At 38.8% G+C, this 20,257-nt stretch overlaps 1 protein-coding gene across 6 annotated transcripts in view; it reads right to left on the bottom strand.

Annotated features, from left to right (window-relative positions):
- Positions 1 to 20,257, bottom strand: part of ANO5 (anoctamin 5) — a 60,901-nt gene that overhangs the window by 36,948 nt on the left and 3,696 nt on the right. For 3 of the 6 annotated variants that reach the window (XM_069857443.1, XM_069857444.1, XM_069857445.1), the window contains exons 2-4: positions 11,391 to 11,435; positions 8,742 to 8,812; positions 3,465 to 3,512 (exon numbers count right to left, since the gene is read on the bottom strand). In XM_069857443.1, coding sequence (XP_069713544.1) covers positions 3,465 to 3,512; positions 8,742 to 8,812; positions 11,391 to 11,435 — 164 coding nt within the window. The remainder of the gene's footprint in view (positions 1 to 3,464; positions 3,513 to 8,741; positions 8,813 to 11,390; positions 11,436 to 20,257) is intronic. The other 3 variants (XM_069857447.1, XM_069857446.1, XM_069857448.1) reach the window with 3 other exon arrangements.

Here is a 20,257-nt window from a genome sequence, read left to right as displayed (position 1 = left end):
GGCAGAAGCTTTTGAATTATTAAATAGTACCCACTGACGAATTACAGACGAGATGAAGCCCCAAGGCGTACGGTGAAAACTCATGAGGCAACATCCACAAGTTACAACAATGGAAATTCCTACTGGATGTGAAGGTGTGGTTGAGCAGGAACCAGTAAAACAGGCTGCACAGAGAGACTGCGTAATCTCCATCCTCCAAGATCGCACAGTTTGACCAAGCAAGGCCCCGACTGAGCGACCTGATCCAAGTTTGAAGTTGGCCTTGCCCTGAGGAAGAGGCTGGCCAAGATGACCTCTAGAGGTCCCTTCCAATCCAAGTAACCATATGATTCTAAGAAACGGTGTTACTGCATTTACCAACGCTGCCAAAAAGCTGAATAAACCCACCAGCTACAAAGCAACTTTACCAAAACTACTTGTTCAAAACTAAATACTGCCTCCTTCTCTCCTGTAGCAATGTCCTAGTTTTAATAGCCTCATTACCTCTGTAAGAACTAAGCGACTTCCTAGCCTGCGGACAGATGTGTTAATTGAACACTGTAATGGTCTGTCATGAAGACATACATTTTCTTTTCACGTGGCTACATAAGTGAAAACTTGCTGGATTCAAATGGAATCATATTAGCATTTCTAGTTACCCTATAATTGTTAACTCCTGTTTAGACAGCCAGCAGAGGTCAGAGTATTGGACTATGCTCAAATAACTCTCCATGTACCTAAACTTGCAACCCTCACGTTAGAAAGGGACTAAAGCCCTACAGCAGGAAATCCTGAGTCAAACAAAACAGGTTCCAGGAAGGACCAAGATGTCACTATGGAAATAAACAAAGCACCGCTCAAGATGAAACAAGGCTGCAACATCCCACTTTAAGTTCAGCCCAAAATGGTTTGAGTAAAGCATGTAAATGCTGGCTGGTGGTGGCACATAACATTCAAATCCATCAAAACTCTCCTGCACTGTTAATTACTCCAAGAGCAGGGCACCTTGCTCCCAGAGGTGGCTCAGACACCTTCCCCAGGGCCAAAGCAAACAAGCCAGTCACCGCCAAAAGGAAAGGGGAAACCGAGCTCCGGGATGTGGCATCAACCACTGAACACTGCAGCAGAAAGCACTTCAGAGAAACAACTTAGAGCTGAGGCTGAGGGACAGAGGCTGCACTAAGCATTTCTGTGGCCTTGCTCATCCACCAAAGCACACAGACAGCTGACCACGGTCAACACAGTCAGCTAGTCCTTGGTGGGCTAATGATATCACAGTGCCTGAAAAGCAAATATATTTTGCAGTTTATACTAAGCCTGAATGACTCAGTCCTGTATATTTTCACAGGACTCGGAGGGATTTCTATTTCTGATCCTTCACCTAACAGGAAATTTATATCCTTACAGGCCACTTAGCACAGCTCACTCCTTGCAGGCAAGGGAGCTTCCTCCAAATACACCTTGCTACTAAATATCTCAGCCCTCCCCATGTTCATAATTCAAAGAGAGAGGAACTTGGCTTAGAGCAATACCTTTCAGATTAATACTCAGCCGGAAAACTGCAAGTTTCTTAGGGGGACATTCAGAAACACCCTTCCCAAATTCAGCTTCCCAGAGTTCGAGGTTTCACAAGGGTCAAACCTTGCAGAGCTGGGACCGTAGGTTCAGACCTCAGTGGCCTTCAACTTCTGCTTTTTGTATCTCAGAGTGGGAAGGTGGTTTAGCACAGCAACTTCAGTAACAAAGCAGTAACGAGCACTAATCCGAGATGGAACAACCCAAGAGATAAGCTTCAGAACAGTTAAAGCACAATAAAAATCTCTGGCTATGATTAACAGGTATGCTGAGAAGTTAGGTCAGTAGCATGATCCCCCATCAGCACATCTATGTTACCATAGCCTTGAATTACCAGATGAGAAAACTGCTTGAAATTACCAAGTAAAATTCATTTGAAACCATTGTCTTACCTTCAAGATACAGTCTAGAAATCAAATATTTATTGTATTACTGCATAACTTTCATAATCATACAGGTAAATTAGTTTTTTTCACAGTGTAACTAACCAAAATAACTATATTATAAAGCAATTAGTTAATTTATGTATCCCCTGCAGAAAACTTTTCAGAGTACAAGAGTGGACGAAGATATCAGGGTTTGAAAGCTGAATCAAAACACAATAAAAGCCTTCATAATTGCTTACAGCTACAGGAAAAATATGCTGATTAAAGTGCTGCTGTGCTAAATATAAACATTTGACAAAATTCATTTCCAAAAGCAAAAAGCTCCTGAAAATGCATTTCCACAACATATGAAAATATACAGGCACCCTACTGAAAATCCAAAAGACAAATTCCTGGTTTATGCTCAGTAAGCTCAGTTCCCATTATACCACAGATCTCCTTTCCACAACATTCTCTTCATTATTCTTCCTTGGAGGAATCCACACAACTGAAGTGCTCACCCACTTCAAAGCAGTATATTAACAACGCTCTTAACATCACACATCCCGATATTCAGTTATGCTTCGTGCAGGCTTAAAGGTTGCATACAAAGCTATAACCTTTCCCATTCAAAGAAGCACAAAACTCCGCAGATTTCTTATAGCTAAAACTTGCAAGCTACGTTAGCACCTTCACCACACTTGGGTTTCAATTTTGAACCACATTAAACCCTGGAAGCTTGAAAACATGCATTTCAAAGCAGTTTAAGACACCAAGATGTTTGCATTGAAATTTGAGTGTAGAGGAAAAAAGCCTCTCTGGATAAAAGAACACATTAAAAAATAGAACAAAGGAAAATAAAAAATATGCCAGGAGAGCATACATGTTAATGTAAGACACCAGAGCCCAATGTAAGCAAGCAGACAGTTTTATTATACCTCAGCATGTACTTCTTCGGTTATCTTAAATGAGTTTTTGTAATTTTTTTCTCCATAAAAGAATAACCATTACTTTTAATTTGACAATTAATACAATTATCTTGTCTGTGAATTTCAGTGAGAAGATATTTTGTACCTTTCCTTATTACTTACTACAATAGGAAAAAAAAGGTAGCATTTAAAATGGAAGTGTTTGTTTCTTACACTTCAAAACATGTTGAAGTATCATGCTGACTCAGAGAGCCCTCCAGATTATTACGATAAAAAGGAACCCCACATCTGTTAATAACGCCATAGGGAGAATACACTCTACATCCCATCAAACCAAAACAATGATAGAAAAGCAAACTTTCCAGTTTACTCCACCAATACTTAACTTTTCAATTTCATCCATTGTCCTTTTGATTTGCTTGAATTTATCATCTAAGCCATCACTTAATCGACTAAAAAAACCACATGCATGCTTATATGCTAGAAAAACAATTCATTTTGGAAGGACGGCTTACTTGAAACTGGAAAATTTTCAGGTGAGGGACTTTTTGGCATACGGTACAGAAGACGCCACACAAATTCATGCAAGGAAGCATGAATATTGCTTACTGCTTACCACTTGATGATCAGGGATGAGTAAAGTAGTCTCAGTGCTGTTTAGGCCCTGCCAGTGGCATCACGGGAAAAACATAATGTTGTTAGCGATGATGCAAAGGATGCTTTAAAATAAAAGGCTATTTTAGAAGAAACAGAGTAGCTTCTGGTTTAAGTTGTTGGAAAGCTATTCTCACTGATAGCTGGATTTTCAGTCTGGATAGTTAAACGAACTTCCTCAGATGAGCTGGGTCTCTAGTCCATGGCACTGACTTTTACATGGTCTACATTGACTTCTAAATATTAATAATATCAACTTTTAATAAGAACTACACAGTATTCCTCAGTATTTCTATTATAAAAAATAAAGTCTAAACAGCTTGGCACAAATTACCATTTATAAGCAGATGAAGAACAACCTTTAACAGTACTTATTTTTAGAATGAATAAACAGACAGAGCATAGGTGGCTGTGCTTGCATTCAGAACAAACGTGACGCCCTTTCCTTAGCTATTTTTTCAATACAAACTGAAATTATACCATGTGCACTGAATGAAAACAAACGCAAGGAGACAAATAATTAATCTCATACTGTAGACAAGACAAGCTGGTTAATTGCAGTTGTTATGCCTAATGAGACTAGTGAGGGCTTCCCAGCATCCAGTTCTGATCCATGCATGCTGAGGCTCTTCCCTGATTTTAATTGTACAAGATCTGGGTGCTCATTATTCTCCTGTTTGTTGGCCTGGAGGGTGCTGCAATGTCCTCTGGCCAGACTCCACACACAGATGACAGGATTACCAATAGCAGAGGACTGCAGAGCACAGCTGTCCCACAAAGACATGTCCATAAGCTCTCGGCAGTCCTTGCCCACAACCGTGTGAGTGCATAAGAAAGGGTTTTTGAGATCAGGCTTTGCTATTGAAAATAATAATGGTTTCCAATACCCAAGCGGGTTTGCAGTATTGAATTCTGTTAGTCAGAAATTTCTCAGTCATCTTTTATTTTGCTTCTGAAAACAAACCACAGACAGGTTTAAACAATGCAAACAAATAGTGAGTGCATTATAAAAATATGTCAGTTCTCCATGTAATCAACTTTAAACGGAAGCAGAATATTGTCTTCTTTTCATTATTGTATCATTATTTATTGGTTTAGAGCTGTAATATGTCAAAACCTGTATTTCCCAAAATCCAATTTTCATAAGGTACTGCCCATGTTTTTTTTAAATTAGAAATCAATATTTTTCATTTTTATTACAATTTTTCTTGAGAGAAACCACTTAGGTCCACTCCTGTAATTTTGTGATACATACACATTATTTTTGTTCTGTTTACATTGCCAATAATACATCCACACATCTTTACATTCTTTCTTAATGATGCCATCTCTGAGTACTTGCTTATCTAAATAAGATAAAAATGTCCTTTTGAGAATTCAGTCCCATAAACACAAAGATCGATCTGGTTTTTGGCAAGGAATCCACATGAGAAACTGTGCAAATATAAATAGCCGCACTGTGCTCTTACCCTAAGATAGTCTAAACTGGGTTTAGAAGTTTAATCCTCACGTCACCGATGCGAGTGGAAAAACCTGCACTATTTGTAGAGAACTACAGGCTGAGACACTTAAGCTTACGTTTTCCTACAATTATACACTGAAAATACCTGCCATGTAAAGTACTGTACAAATTTGACACGAATGAAAGTGCCTCCTTGCTTTTCATTGCTGCCCTATGGCTCCTGACCTCTACATTTCACACACCCCCACCCCTGTCCAAGCTGGCCCCTGTCCATCTACATTTCCTCCACCTCTCTATCTCACAATCCTCCCACCCACACCTCCCCATTTCCTCCATGATTAGATGTAAATATAGGGTTTAGCCACCATATGCTGCCTACACTGCTTCACTCAGAGACAAAATTTTAATACATCAAGTGAAACACTAAACCATGAGATGGAGACACACGACTGGCAGAGTCCTTTGTGCATTCCTATGCGCTTTGTGAAATGCTTTCCTGTTAATCTAGGAAACTTAGCCTGCTCTCAATACAACTGTCAGAAATTAACTGGCTTAAGGCATGGGGTTTAATTAGAGTAAAATTGGTCAAATCTTCTTCTGCACATTTAAAATGCAAAAACATTGGTAGAGAGACGCTTTTTCATTATATGCCAAAGTCCATGTATGTACGGCACAAAGAGGCTCCCATCTTGATAAGATGTGGCCCCCAAAACAAGAATCAAGCAGTATTTTTCAGAAACATTCCAACAGACCAAATTTGTTGAGATGAAAACCAAGAATAAGGAAGGTTGGCAGTGGTGGAGGCAGTGGTGGGCTGCTCTTTAGTACTTTGAAATCCACTATGAAGTCTTTAACACACTCTCTCACCAAAATATTCTTCAGATTGTGTTTTGTAGCTACACCTGTAAGAAGCCTTTTTGGTATTTCCTGCTAGACTTAGGGACCAATTTGGTATGTCTTCATAATTTTAATAATGGCTCCAGGGACAACTTATAGCAGCCTTCCAGTATTTTAACGGGGCCTACAGGAAAGATGGGGAGGGGCTTTTTATCAGGGAGTGCAGGGATGGGATGAGGTAGAATGGTTTTAAGCTGAAAGAGGGGATATTTAGATTAGATAGTAGGAAGAAATTTTTTACTGTGAGGGTACTGTGAGGCACTGGAACAGGTTGTCATGGATGCCCCATACCTGGAGGTGTTCAAAGCCAGGCTGGATGAGGCTTTGAGCATCCTGATGTAGTGCAAGGTGCCCCTGCCCACGCTGGGGTGTTGGAACTAGGTGGTCTTTAAGGTCCCTTCTGACCCAAACCATTCCATGATTCTATGTTTCTCTCTACTCTAAAACTCACCAGTCTGAGCTGAAAAAAAGAACAAGCATGAAAAGTAATAGGGAAAAAGCACTGTATTGGAGGACAAATGCAGAGACATTAGGAAGGACCAAATGCAGCACTGACTGGAGACTCAATTGCTTTTTCAGTCCTGGACCTCGTCCAGCTTTTGTATATACATTGGCAGGCTTCACTGTAGACTGTTTTTCCACCTTCATTTTTGTTTTAGTTGCTTTGCTTCTTATGTAAAAATCAGATATTCCTTTATAGATTACAAAAGAAAATAATGCAAATGAATTATGGATAGGTAATGCTTTCTGCTCTCCATACTTGGATCTAGATCACCCCCACCCCGTTGCTAAATCAACAGTAATACCATAGTTTTTCTCTCCCTACTGCTGAGCAGAAGGATGTTGTTATTGTATGTTATGATTCCTCCCTTCCAAAAGAAGAAACAGCCCAAATATAAAGAAGTTGTGACCTGAATGTAAATTCATATAACTCATTCCCAACAGTCTTTTAAGAATTAATTCCATTTCTGTTTTAGAATTAAGACTTGCAAATGTTCATATTTTCCAACTGCAGAAACAAAATTAAGTAACACAAAAATTACAAACCCATCAGTAGAATAAAACTATAAAACAGAAAAGCGTTAGCTGTCAAAACAACAGCAAATCATGTTGACCTGAGCTGAAAAGGGTCTTGGTGAAAAGAGGAGAAACCATGGATTGTCTTTCATATGGGGACAGATGACCCTGCTCAATTCCTATGGGAATGCATCAAGGATGACAAAAGGCAGCTTAGCAAAGAACTGAGGGAAAAGAAATCCTTCCAGTTTATCGAGAAGAAAACTGAAGTTGTGACAACACATCAAGATAAAGGATCAGCTTGATATAATAATAAAAAGAAATAATCAAGGCTACCTTAATGCTGGAATGAATTAATGGAAAAAACTTTAAGGACAGACTTAACCTGAATATCTAAGGCATTAATCATCAAGAACTAAGACTGTCACGGCTGATAAGAGTGTGAAACTGGGCAAGAAGATTAAGAACAACTGTGTAACTTTGTCTGGCATAGAAAGCAAATACCGGATAAATGCAACTGTGTTAGGGGACATGGGGTAGGATAAAGCAAAGCACAGAAAAATACCAACTTAAATGTAAGGAAGCATCAGATAACTGGCTGATATGAAGATATATAATATCTAAAACCAACAAAGCTGTCTCTTCTTAGAGGGTAAGAGAAAAATAGAATAAAACATGCAGAGCTGTCAAGTCAATGGCAGACTAATGTTGCTAGTATGACAGCACTTTGTGATATTTATGAACAAATTATGAAGAATAATAATGTCAGGAACATGCATAAATAGAAAACATAAGAAAAAGCAGCATGAAGTTACCAAGGAGAGATTTTTGAGAGGGTAACCAGATACATTTTTCATAAGGAGACTACCTCCCAGACAACATAAAGCTGAAGATCAAAGCCTCTTTTTTTTTTACGCTATCAAGAATCTTTCATCCTTCAAACAAGGTTCATATCCCATACCTCTACATACATAAGACGTGTGTTGCATCCTTTCTCCTATGTTTCCTTTCCTTTCATAACTCCTAAGCCATGAAGTGAATTCTTTCAGGCTTTGGTGAAATAGCTCATCTCCATCTACTCAGAGACACTCAAAAACATCACCAAATGAACTTCAGACCCTGATGTTTATCATGTCTGAAACTCTTCCTATCTTCCTCTAAGTTTATAATAACCATAATAAAGAAATCAGACAATAGAAATTAAAATAAAGTACCCATTTCAATTATGCATATTTTCAATATTCTTTTTTAATCTATTTCTTAACTGAAGTGTAACCACACACCACTATCTAAGCTACTGTACTTATTAAGCAATGAGGTACTGTAAAATAATGAACAGCTGATGATGCTATTTGGATTGCACATGTTGGAAAGAAGAGGATTTGAAACTCAAATCTTCATTTGCTTTCTCATAAATCCTGCTGCACTGTAAAAAAGCTCCTAAAGCAAAGCAATGATAAGAGTACCTTGATTTCCCTATCAAGACGGCAATATAATAGGCAGCATAAAAGGAAGTTTTGTATTTGTGCAAATGCATTATATGTTTTCAATTGCCAAAACGTTAAGTGATTCTCATTTCAAGACTCATACTGTAAATACTGTCAAGCCCATACTGTTTTCTACTATTACTGTGTTGCAGCACTAACATTTCCAAGTCTCTTTCTTATAAGACTCAATGAGTACCAGTGCGACTTTCATGGTTTTGCTCATTCAGAACACTAGAGGAAAAAAAATGTTTACATCGACAAAAAAGGAAGTAAAAGACAATCTTAAAGAAATACTTTTAAAACTAATTCTCTCTTTCACAGCTACTGTTCCTCTTTCTTCTTGCCAGTAGTATGTTAGCATCATCTTGGACCTCACCTCAGAGCTGCTTGGGATTTCTGATCCTTCAGTTGAAACAGTTTCACATAAAGGTCCATGGCAGTCTTCCCCTGAGGAAGATTCAAAGAAAGATTCACGTAAGTAAAATCATGTTTTAAAATAAGGAATGCATCTGAAAATGAAGTGAACCTTGAAGGCATGGAAATATGAACAAGCCAAAGCAAAAGCTGGAAAATTATACTCAGCTGCACAAAATCTTTAAGAATGGTTCTTATGAGGAAAAAAACAGTGAGACACAATATACTCAGTCTACTACCTGGTTGTAACCTTGCAGTCACAGAAACACATCTTTAAATGTGACAGACAAATATCTGTCAGCATTACATATTTAGTGAGATAAAATTCTTTCTTGTCCCAAATGTCTGATAAATGACTGTCTATGGGAGCCTCACATCTGGAGCTTTGCTGCTTCAGTTATGGAAGTTCAATTATCATTGGGATTGCTTGCTAGAAATTTATTTTTTTGTTGCTAAAGGATTAATGGTTCATAACCTCTAGATTACACATGCCCACATCAATGGAGATATGATGACAGATCCAGAATAGCAATGTCAACTTACATTATCAGCCCTCTGGTTGTTAAGAAAGAAAAAAAAAAAACCACCTTCAGTTTAACAACAGTATTGAACTCTGACATGACTTTCCTGCAAAAATACTCAGTCCAACAAGGACAGTGAAACTTCAATGGTAACATTATAGGGAAAAATCGCATTGAGTATCTTTGGATCCATAAACGATACTGAGATGCTTGCTACCAACTCTGCTGATTAGACAGACAGACCAGTCTCCTAAACCAGGCATCTAAGTAACTCTCCCACCAATGGAAAGGATAAATAGTTTTGTAAACAGCTCCTCACAATTCAGAGCAGGAATCTAATAAAGTTGCCTCTTTCTTCCAAAAAGAGGGTTCATCACACCCCTTTCTTCATCAAACAGCAAGGAAGTATTGATGGGTATAGCTTAGACTGGACTGACTGATTATCACAGCTTAGACCGTACCCCTGTCAGACAACTATGGTTAGATTAGTCCTACCAATAAAACCAATCTGCTCTTTCTCTTTTTTGGTAACCTGCAAAAGTTTGATATTAAAACTGCATTGAGGCAGCATCTAAACTGTTTTTTTTCTAAAATCTATAATAAGTTACTTAAAGAAAAGAACAAAAATAGAGGAAACAAAATGTTCTCAAGCTGTGTCTATGTTCACTTAAAGAAAACAGTCTCTGTGATTTATAACTGTAATATGATGTGATGATGAGCCAGGCAATAGAATATAATGGTATATAACATATAATTAAGGTTCTGAAAGCTAAGACATCCAAAGTTTTTACATACTATTTTGCTAAAGCAAATGATGCCTGCAAGTTCTGTATTAGTTGTTATGATATGAATACTTTATTTATGCACCTGTAGGAAGCCATTTGCATATGCTGATACAAGCTATGAGACCAGTGTTAAGAGATCTCTAAAAAGCTAGCATGGAAGTAAATAATTTGGGATCGTTCTGCCTACCTGAATATATCATAAATGCTACAGAGACTGTGCTGTAAAACAGACCACCAAACATACAAAACGTTTACAAAAACAACTTCAGCACAGAACTGAATTCACTCCACTGCCTTGCACAGCACAAGTGTTCAACATGTACGAGAAACAAATGGCACATAATGGGAGAACAAGATAATAAGAACACAGAAGTCTTAACTCAAAACACAGCTATCAAAATATTCAGATTAACTTAGTTGAGAAACAGTTTTTGCAAGAATATTCCTAAAGAGAGTGTCTAGTTTCATACAGGACTGGCTCTAAGCACATGCAAACCTGGCAGCTGCCCAGGACAGCAGACAACTCGCTGCCTGATGAGAGTCCATGACCATCACACTCTGCTCCCTACTCTGCCTACCACCCTAAGAAGCATGTGGCTGCTACACCTTTGTCCGAATGTAGGAAGTCCAGGAGCAGAAAGTCCAAACATTTGGTCACACAGCCCTCCACAGCAGGAGCAGCCTGGCACCTTGTCCCTGGAGCAGTGACATTCCTGTCTATGCAGCTGAGAGGACATGAACTCACCTCACAGCCAACAACAGCCTTGATGTTTTCCTGTATTACCTCTTCTGTAGTGGTGAAAGTTTAATCTTGGGAACAAGCACGATTCAGAGTGCTACATTTTAAATGCTCTTCCAGTACCATAACTGATTACTTATGCAATTTGTGTATTTCTGATCAGGAGGAATAACCCTAGAGCAGCACACAGGAAGGCAAAAAGACAATGCAAAACATTTATTAAATGAGAACTACAACATACTAAATACACTCAACTCCTTGAAACACACATAAACAGGTTCCTAAGCAGGAGCTGTATGGGAAATCCATATCCAAGTCATGTAGGAAGGTACAGAGAAGACACAACAATTGGGCAACAAGCCCAATTAGTTTTTGACCAAGAGAGCTGCCCACAGATTTCGAAGAATTGACGTGCAAATCACATTGCAAAAAAGCCTGGCTCATTTGTCGTTATCAATAACTCACATAAACTTATGTCTGATTTCCAAAAGGCTCTCAGCAGGAAAAAAAAAGGACAGAGGACACAAACAAAAGGGAGGAAGATGTAACACCAGTTAGTACAATACCTTCTGACCGCGATCGCTTGAACTCGGTGAGAATCGCCGTGTCATCTTTAAAAGGAAAAAACACTTCACTAAGAACCAGAAGTAAAATCCACCTTTAACATGAACTCATTTAATAATTCTTCTCTGTCCTTCACAGTACAGCCACAAAATACCCAACAAAAGAACAAGTCCTGGCAACCAGAGACTGTGACCTGGACAAAAAGCACAGAGCAGGTTCCTCTTGAAATACCAACATTCACCCTTTTGTCCAGGCATCTTATTCGGCAATAAAACCAAGGACGCCACTTTCCTGCATCAGCAGCAGAGAGAACATGATCCTTTATCATAGAATCATTAAGGTTGGAAAAGACCTCTAACAACATCAAGTCCAACCGCCAACCTTCTGCTAGCCAAGAGCACTTGATTAAGATTCCTCAAGAAATTACAACTTCATATCTAAATATGGAAAAAACCCAATAATTCTGATAAAACCATCACATTCAAGGGAACGGCTTTATTTCTTCAACACTACATGTTTTACTGTACATAAAGAGATCGAGAAAAAAATCTACACACCAAGATGAAAGAATGAGGACATATACTAAACACATGCGACCCTTCAATACAGAATTCATTTGTACAAATTGTAATCACCCCTTGCAAATTATTTGTTCAACATTAATTCCAGTATGACTATAAAAAAATCATTAAAAATGTTTCAGACATGTAATTTTAATATTTATTCAAATCATTGGTCCTTCATGGGCACACACATCTCCTAGCTGAAATAAAGGCCTCTTTTCCAATGCAGCCATCATTCCCAATAGCCTTACAGCTCTGCACACAGCTACTTGTAACTCCTTAAACACACGCATCTTTGGGAGTTTGCACATGATTGGAAAGAAGTAAGCCTATAGTTCTGCAATATTAACGTACACTGTCCCAAACTATAATCTACTGCAGGGCAACCTGCTTATAAGATTTCAGTAGGCCACCCCTAAGAATTACAGACCATTTCTATTTCAATTATAGACCAGGCTGATTGGATCAACAGGAATCTAAAAGAGCCCAAAGAAACCAACATTCAGAACTGAAGGCTGAAGAATACAATCAAGACTGTTTTCTTTCTCTTAGAATATAAGCAGTTTGCCCCATAAAAAATGTCCTTCTATTAATGCAATGCTATGAGTTCTGTAACAACCATGAAAAATAGCTTCTTGTGTAATAAAATGATCAGTCATGTAACAACAGTTTAACTTTATTCACAGTGCCTGAATCACTTTCTTTTTCTACATGGGAAAAATGACAGTTTTGGAAAAGATTAAAGGAACTTCATTCAACATCTGGATTCACTGGTTGAAAGAAGTGCTTCAATATGATTAATATTTCGAGAACCAAAAAGTTCAACAACTCCCTGTACTTCCCACAATGAAGGACAAAAACATTTAGTGGTCTAGACACCAACATGCTTATAGTCTTTCCAAGACACTACTGTATCTGCCACTTATAGAATCAGCACACAAGCTATTCAAGCAGCACTGGCCATCATGTATTTAAACTAAGATAAATGGATTGGAGACAACATGTGCAATCTACCTATCAACTCTCTTTGATGACTACAGTGGTAATACAGTCTTTATAAAATTAAAAATTAAAGTCATCTGCAAGAAAACATGCAGAACAAAATAAATCCTGCTTATTTTGACAAGTTCTGTTTACCTTCATTTATAAAATCTCATAAAACACGAGTAAGTGTATTCAGTACTGTTGAAAATAATGTAATGATGTCTTTGCAAATCAAGGCTTCCAGTAGCACCCTGTTTTCTGATGGCTGGTACAAGTAAAGCAGCATGGCTCAGTGACACCACTGGATTAGCAATGTACACCTCTGCACCAAAAATGAGCTGCTGGTTCTCTGGGATATAAATGCAACCCACCACAGGTCACAAAGCTGTGCCTCAACTTGGAAAAGGTCCACAACCTGGGTGTAACCACAGAACTGCTCACTCAACTTAGTTCAATTCACAAACAGTTTTTGGCTTCTAGCCCTCTGCCAGACCGAACAGAAACACACCCTGGAGGACACCACAGGCCAAGTTTTGCTCTCCAGAAAAGCATGGAGAAGTCTGCCCCGCGTGAGGAGGAAAGGAGCTCAGCCACATGGACATGGCTGGAGCGTGCTACTTGTCCTCAGAGGCCAATGAAAAATCCTTGGCTTTTTTTAATTACTAGCACAGGCACAGCCAGGGATGCTCCAGCATTTTGAGCAGTACCTAGACAGCAATTTCTCTGCGAGATGGTGATCTATTCACTTCAGCACCCTCAGTAATGCAGGGTCTGCAGTCAAAAAGCCTGGCTGATGACGCTGCACTCAAGCTGCAGCCAGGTACACAGCAGCTGGTATGGAGATGCTGCACTCTGGCACACTTCAGAGCAGCTCTGCATCAGAAAACAGAGACAGAGAAAGCACTTAAGTTTTCCTTTCTTTCATCCTCATTCATCTGCATCAAGTAGAGTTCTTGTCAGATGTACTTCTACTAGTAAAAATGTTAGCATATTAGGTGCTTCTAAAGCCAAGCGGCAGCTGAATAAACAATTTCAGGGATCAAAATTTTCCATCCTGCTATTAAACATCATCTGTATTTGCACACCTAAGACCTTTGACAGAGCTATTCCAAATGCCAAGTCAGAGACAGGATTCTCAGGCAGATATTGATAAACTGTTTATCATTTCGCAGCAATAAGACAGTATTACTACCGGTCCTGCTACTGCTTTCAGTATTGTTTCCAAAACATTGCTTCCATTTATTTCCACGATTTTCTTAAACACAGTAACAGCAACCCTTTCAGTCAACAAAATCAAGCAGTTAAAAACAACTTTGAAACCTGTCATACTGTGTATGTCCAATGCCTTCAGCATACCAGTTTATACATATATATGGTATAGGTATATATAATTAATATATATTGCTTAGGGATATGACTTAGTAGTGGACAAATATGGTTGGACTTGATGATCTTAAATGTCTTTTCCAACACAGGGATTCTATGACTCTATGATTCCATACATATCCTTAGAGCAAAATTTTCATAGTCCAGGTAAAATGAAAAGAAAACTCAAACTCACATTGTAATTGTTATTAGACAGCTACTTCACGCTACGAAGAAACTTCCTAATATTCATCCTGACCAAGTAATGAAAGAAAATTTTATTCCTGGATATGCTGAAGTTACCATCTTAATTATTCAATAACCTGGCCTGCCTGACAGGAAAAATAATCTGGTTTAAAACATGATTATTTACCACTAAATCAATGAGCTATTTACAGTCCTTTGCTCACAAAAGATCACCAGGGGATTCCTGCTGTAGTGAAATCTACTCTTAACTGATTTGCATCTTTGCTGAAGAGTCTGAGTCAATACTGAGTCACTTAACAAAAATGCATACTGAACAAAGACCTCTCCAGAATAAGGTCACCCATTCCAAGTAAGCTTCATAATAACTATTGTGAGTGCTTCCATATCTAAGAAAAACACAGCTTTAAAATGACTTATTAACTAAAATTATCTGTATATTGACCGTATCCTCCCAGAGCCGGATGACCGAGTTGCCTAGGGAAACCAAGGACCCACCTAGTCTGATGGCTCCTGCACAAGTAAAATACGCGCTATTACTTCGCCTGTCATCATCTGAAGGGTAATAACAGCACTGCTGAGCCAAAGACACAACCTCAAGATTATGCCTGAAGTGGTGGTTTATGCACATTCAGTAGTGCTCCTAAAATTTTAAACCATTTCTTAATAATGAAAACGTTAAATTCTCAGTTACTCTAAGATAATCTATTGAGAACATTTAAAAAGAATGTTAGGATTCTCTTAAAGAAAAGATTGCATTCAAATATAGGCTGCTCCACGGATATACTAATTTTCAGTATGTGTTTTATTTTTAAACAAGCAATTGTAGAGAAGAAGTATTTATCACACATAAGAAGTAAAAGGCAAAGCAACTATTTTATTTAGGCATAAATATATGGAAGAGAAATCTGCTCCTAAAAAAATCTCATTTAGCATTTGGAAAAGACATTAAGTCCTCAGTTCTAATCTCCAGTACATAAATGGGTATTTTAAATCAGAACTTGAGGTTTACCCTTAGCTGCCTTCCTTTTAAAGAACCATGAAAACTCCCCTTTTGATTATAAGGCACTGGGTTAAAAAAAGGAGAGAGAAAAAAAAGTTGTGTAAATCTGTTTTTAGCAAAAAGCCACAAGCATAGTGTTGTAACACAGAACTTGAACAGCATTTTGATGTGGTTCATGCAATAATCATTGTCATATTGTATGTACTAGCACAGACAAGACTTAAAGCATGCTGTGAGCACTGAAGTTACTATTTATACCTTTTGGGTATCACTCTGCAGAATGACAGATGTAAACTGATTAACAGGTTCAAATGCAATTAAAAAAGAAAGCCCAGACTAGCGATAACTGGATGAAGTCAGGTATTTTTAAACTGTGTAGATGCACACAAATAAGGGGGAACAGGATGGCAAATGAACCTCAGAAGAGCAGTGTGGTAAAATACCAGACTGCAGGAATCCTTACAACTCATGAAGCACTGTAGCTGTGCTTGTTTGGGCTTCGACTGCTTGTATATGCAGGGGCAGACTTCATCAGCATTACCTGGGTGCAGAGGAGCAATGGTCTTGTGGGTATGTGGAAGAGCCTGGTGCATCCACACATTCTTCGAGAAAAGATGAAGGAAGCGGAACCACAGTACTGCTCTTCATCACAGCCCGAGGGAATTAAGAGCACTTCAAAAAGTGTTAGGTATAGGCTCAATTTCCTAGTGTTCCCAAAGGAGCACTTAAAATCTTACAGCATCATTCATTAATACATTTCTCCAACTTCCACCGAAACCACTGACGTAACCTGAAGCAACACAATCTCTGATTTCTTTCAGCATGTGCAATACATAAGTTTTCAACAGCTGTGGAGGGCACAACGCACTATTCAATGGATAAACAGCACATTCCAATCCTGGTATGAGTTCTTCTGCAGATACGGTAAGAGAAAAGCCATACATGAACAGGGAACTAACAATATGAAAATAGCAGAAAATGGTGGGAAGATGTTCAGTGTGAACAGGAACATGTATGTCTCGTATGCTAATTAAGAAAGTAAAAAGCAGTATATAAAAAACTACATCTTGAATTTACTGCTCTCTGGAAGTATTCCACAGTTTCATGCTATCTGGACATGTAATTTCAGACGGCCAAGTTCATCCGTAATTTTTTATTCCTCCTGGTCGTCAGGCTCTACCTCGTTCAATACTATTTTGGTTATGCTTCCAAGAAAAAGTGCCACTGAGAATTTTGCTAGTGTATTCCCCAGGACAAGCACTTCATTTTCTCATATTAAATAACATAAAATTATCCCACTACAGAAAGACTTTTTATAAACAAATACATCAAATTCTTTTTTCCTGAAGTATGAGTTTGCAAGACTTGATGTTTTCTGCCCAGACTACTTTTAAGATGGTGGGATAACTCTGGAAGTCATATAAAAAACAGTTCCCAACAATCAAGAAAATGAGCAGGGCAACAGACCATGGCTCCCATCACTTAAGAGTCTTTCATGTCAGCTTCAGTCGATTAACGGGACTGGAGTATCCAAAGGCATCCAACTTGCCAATGGCCTCAAAACCACATCTGCTAGTCCCTACTCGTTAGCATGGTATATTTCTAGCACAGTATAAATTGTGCAAAAATAGGCTCGCTGATTGCCTACCTGATAGTTAAGAAAAGTGCTTTGAATAACAGACCACAAGGCCTTTTCTAATTTAGGGCTAGTGCAGAAAATTAGAGGCCAGACATCTGCATCATGAGCCCTACCCACATGGCTTGTTGGGGTTCTGCTATCTTGCAAAAGGCCACAAATTTCACATTTACCCTTGGGAGCCTGCTAAGGAAGACATGGGAATCACCTGGGATTTCCAATTATAAGACTGCACTTCACCCAAAGATATTCTCACTTCCTACAGAACAGCATTTGGAACTTTACTACCTCTATTGGTCCTCACTGAGAGCCAGTGGGGAATGGCTCCGACTGTACCAAAAGACCCAAACAAATTAACAAGATGAAACAATAAGGTGCCTATACTATACTGTTATGTGTAAATGAACAATCCATGTGCGCTCCAAAAAAAAAGTCTGATTTGAAACAGAAGCCTAGAAAGAAAAATTTCAACACAAGAAACATCAAAAGTCTACTCTTAATGGTCATATCTGTGACAGAAATCTATACGACAAAGGAAAAAAAAACAGAGTAAGTCCTGTAACTCTTTAATCCACGGGATCTATTGAAAACTCCAGATTACAACTGTGCAAACAGGATCTAAGAAAATTTCTCTCCTTATTTCTTGAGCGCCAGTTACAACTAAAACAGAAACCCTGCATTAGCAGAAATGATGAAAGCAGGGGCTAAAGAGACAGACTGAAGGCAGGCCCGCAATGTGTGAGAATTCACGCTAGTTCTGCGTTGACGTGGTGTGAAAAGTGATCCAAATTTACACGTGGATGTGGGCTAAATACATACAAATCAATCCTGAAGCCTCTGCTGGGTTATCACAGCATGAGTATTGCAGATATGGAATCAAGATATTCTCTCAGCTGTTCTGGAGAACTATACTTACAAGCCTTAGCCTACTCAGGTAAGTTAAGAGCTGTATTATGTTACATTAAGGGAGGTAATTAGTGCTTACAATGCATGTCAGCACAGTTGCACAAGACTTGCAGTTTCTACCATCAGTTCAGGCATCCTGCCTTATTAGCAGCAGCAGCCAACTAGCCCGCAAGCACACCCTCTCTTGGCAATCATCAGACCAAAGCAATGAACACCATAGGTTTAACAGCTGCAGGTTCTTGCAAGAGGCCCTTCAAACAAAAACACCTATCTCTGTAGTATAATTCAAGTAACTAAGTCCTAACCCAGAACCGACTCCTGCTACGCACAATGTTTAATCTACAAATTATTCCTGATGTATTACTCTGCTTTCTGCAGATAGCCAACACCTCAAAAGCCTTCCAGAACTACATTAGAATTGCAAGAACTATTTCTACCAATAGGACACAAGGATCTTCTTTCTCCTTTGCGCATTTATACAGTTGTGCATGTGAAAACAGAACAAAAATACTGCTACATAATGAAGCATAACTTGGCAACTACATTGCTCCTCAGTTCAATGTCAAGATAACAGTAAAAAAAGCAGTGGAAAAGTTCACTGCATTATTACCTTGCCACTTGGCATCTGACACACCAACCCTCACCACATTTTTACATTACCTATAGCTTCTTAATGACGTGTTTTCATTAGGTGACTGCAGTTCTTCTCCATGTGTATGTACAAATCATTAATTATTTTAAGGATACTAAATAGGAAGACAATGGTGTATGGTCAGTCTTTCCTTTACAAAGTATATGCCAAAAGTTCTTAGAATAATTTTAAGAGCACATTTTCAGTATCTTATCATAGTTTTTCCTTGCATCATAATAATTATTAATCATCTCTGTACAGATGTCAAAGTGCACTTCTATTTTATGATCCGGTTATCTCCTTTCCACAGGGACTTTTCCGAAGTGCAAAACCTCACATTTCAACACAGCTTTCAGCTCTCAACATGTGCCACTAAGGCACCCGCTATATAAAAGCCTGAAAAGCAAAGGAACTTTGAATTTTGTTTGTAATTTGAGAAGAACTACTTACAAAAACCACCCAGGGTGTGACATCATACTTAGGACACAACTTCACTGGCCAGCAGCAAAGCCTGGAAAGTTTCCAGCTGCAGGTATGTTTTCAAAACGGAATTTTACTCAGATCCAAAGTCAAATTTTTAGTTAGGAAAAAAAAGAAAAAAAAAGAAAATTAAACCCCTATGCACTGGAAACTTGTCCTCCCATCAGTCCTATAAGGCACCTCAGAACGGGACCCCACACCAGACAGCAGCTCAGCTGGAACACGCCTGGGAGGCAAAGACTGAGAGAACATCTCTCTGCCTTACACTGCACTAGAGTTTCATTTGCTTCCTTAGTGTTTATTTGGCATTCCCAGCCCAGAACCTCTACCCATAGCTGGAACCAAGCCCTTCCTCCAAGGAAGCCCTCCAAGGAATAAACAACTGCAGAGCATTTTCTTTCATTTTCTCAGCAAAAACATGATGCTTTTTTGAAACAGAGGCCAAACAGTGTTCACCTGCAACGGGCAGGATAGTCTCTTGGTTCTTTACCCGAGGGAATTCAGCTGTTATTTCCCAGCTTTCTGAAGCATGACCTAAACTTCCCACACAATTACCACTGGGTGAAAGGCACACAAGAGACTCTTAATCCCTTCTTTGAAGCTGCTCCCCTTTGCCACTCACCAGGCTGCAGTGAGAGGGTATAAAAGTGACTTGAACCTTACAGGCAGCCTCCTCATCTAAGTGTTTTAAGTCTCAGTCACTAGTCCAAGGGCAACTTCTTTTTCTTAAAAACTGACACAACTTCTGGATAAAATCCATATTTAACAGCTGTGGTACAACAGGCTCAATATTTTAATTTTCTCATTAAAAGCACCACAGCAAGTATACAAAGAAAATATATAAGGCGATACTATCATGTTGTTGGGATCAGTTCCCAAAAGCAGGCTTTTCTACTTCAAACTGGAGTTTTCCACTAAAAAGCAGGTTTACCTTCCGATAACCACCCTCTATTTCCACTGTGTTCCCACAGTGACGCATCGCTGCCAGCAAAGAAATTCCACTCAGGAACTACACGTTGGTTGGTCTAAGGCAATATTTTTTCCCCTGGCTTGTATACTCCAAACTGTCTAAATTTCTTGGAGCTTTTATTTTATTG

The sequence above is a fragment of the Phaenicophaeus curvirostris genome, chromosome 5 (assembly GCF_032191515.1).
Source record: "Phaenicophaeus curvirostris isolate KB17595 chromosome 5, BPBGC_Pcur_1.0, whole genome shotgun sequence".
In the NCBI taxonomy this organism is placed as follows: Eukaryota; Metazoa; Chordata; class Aves; order Cuculiformes; family Cuculidae; genus Phaenicophaeus; species Phaenicophaeus curvirostris.
The sequence above is the reverse complement of the archived record's forward strand: the minus strand, read 5'-3'. Positions and strand labels throughout refer to the sequence as shown.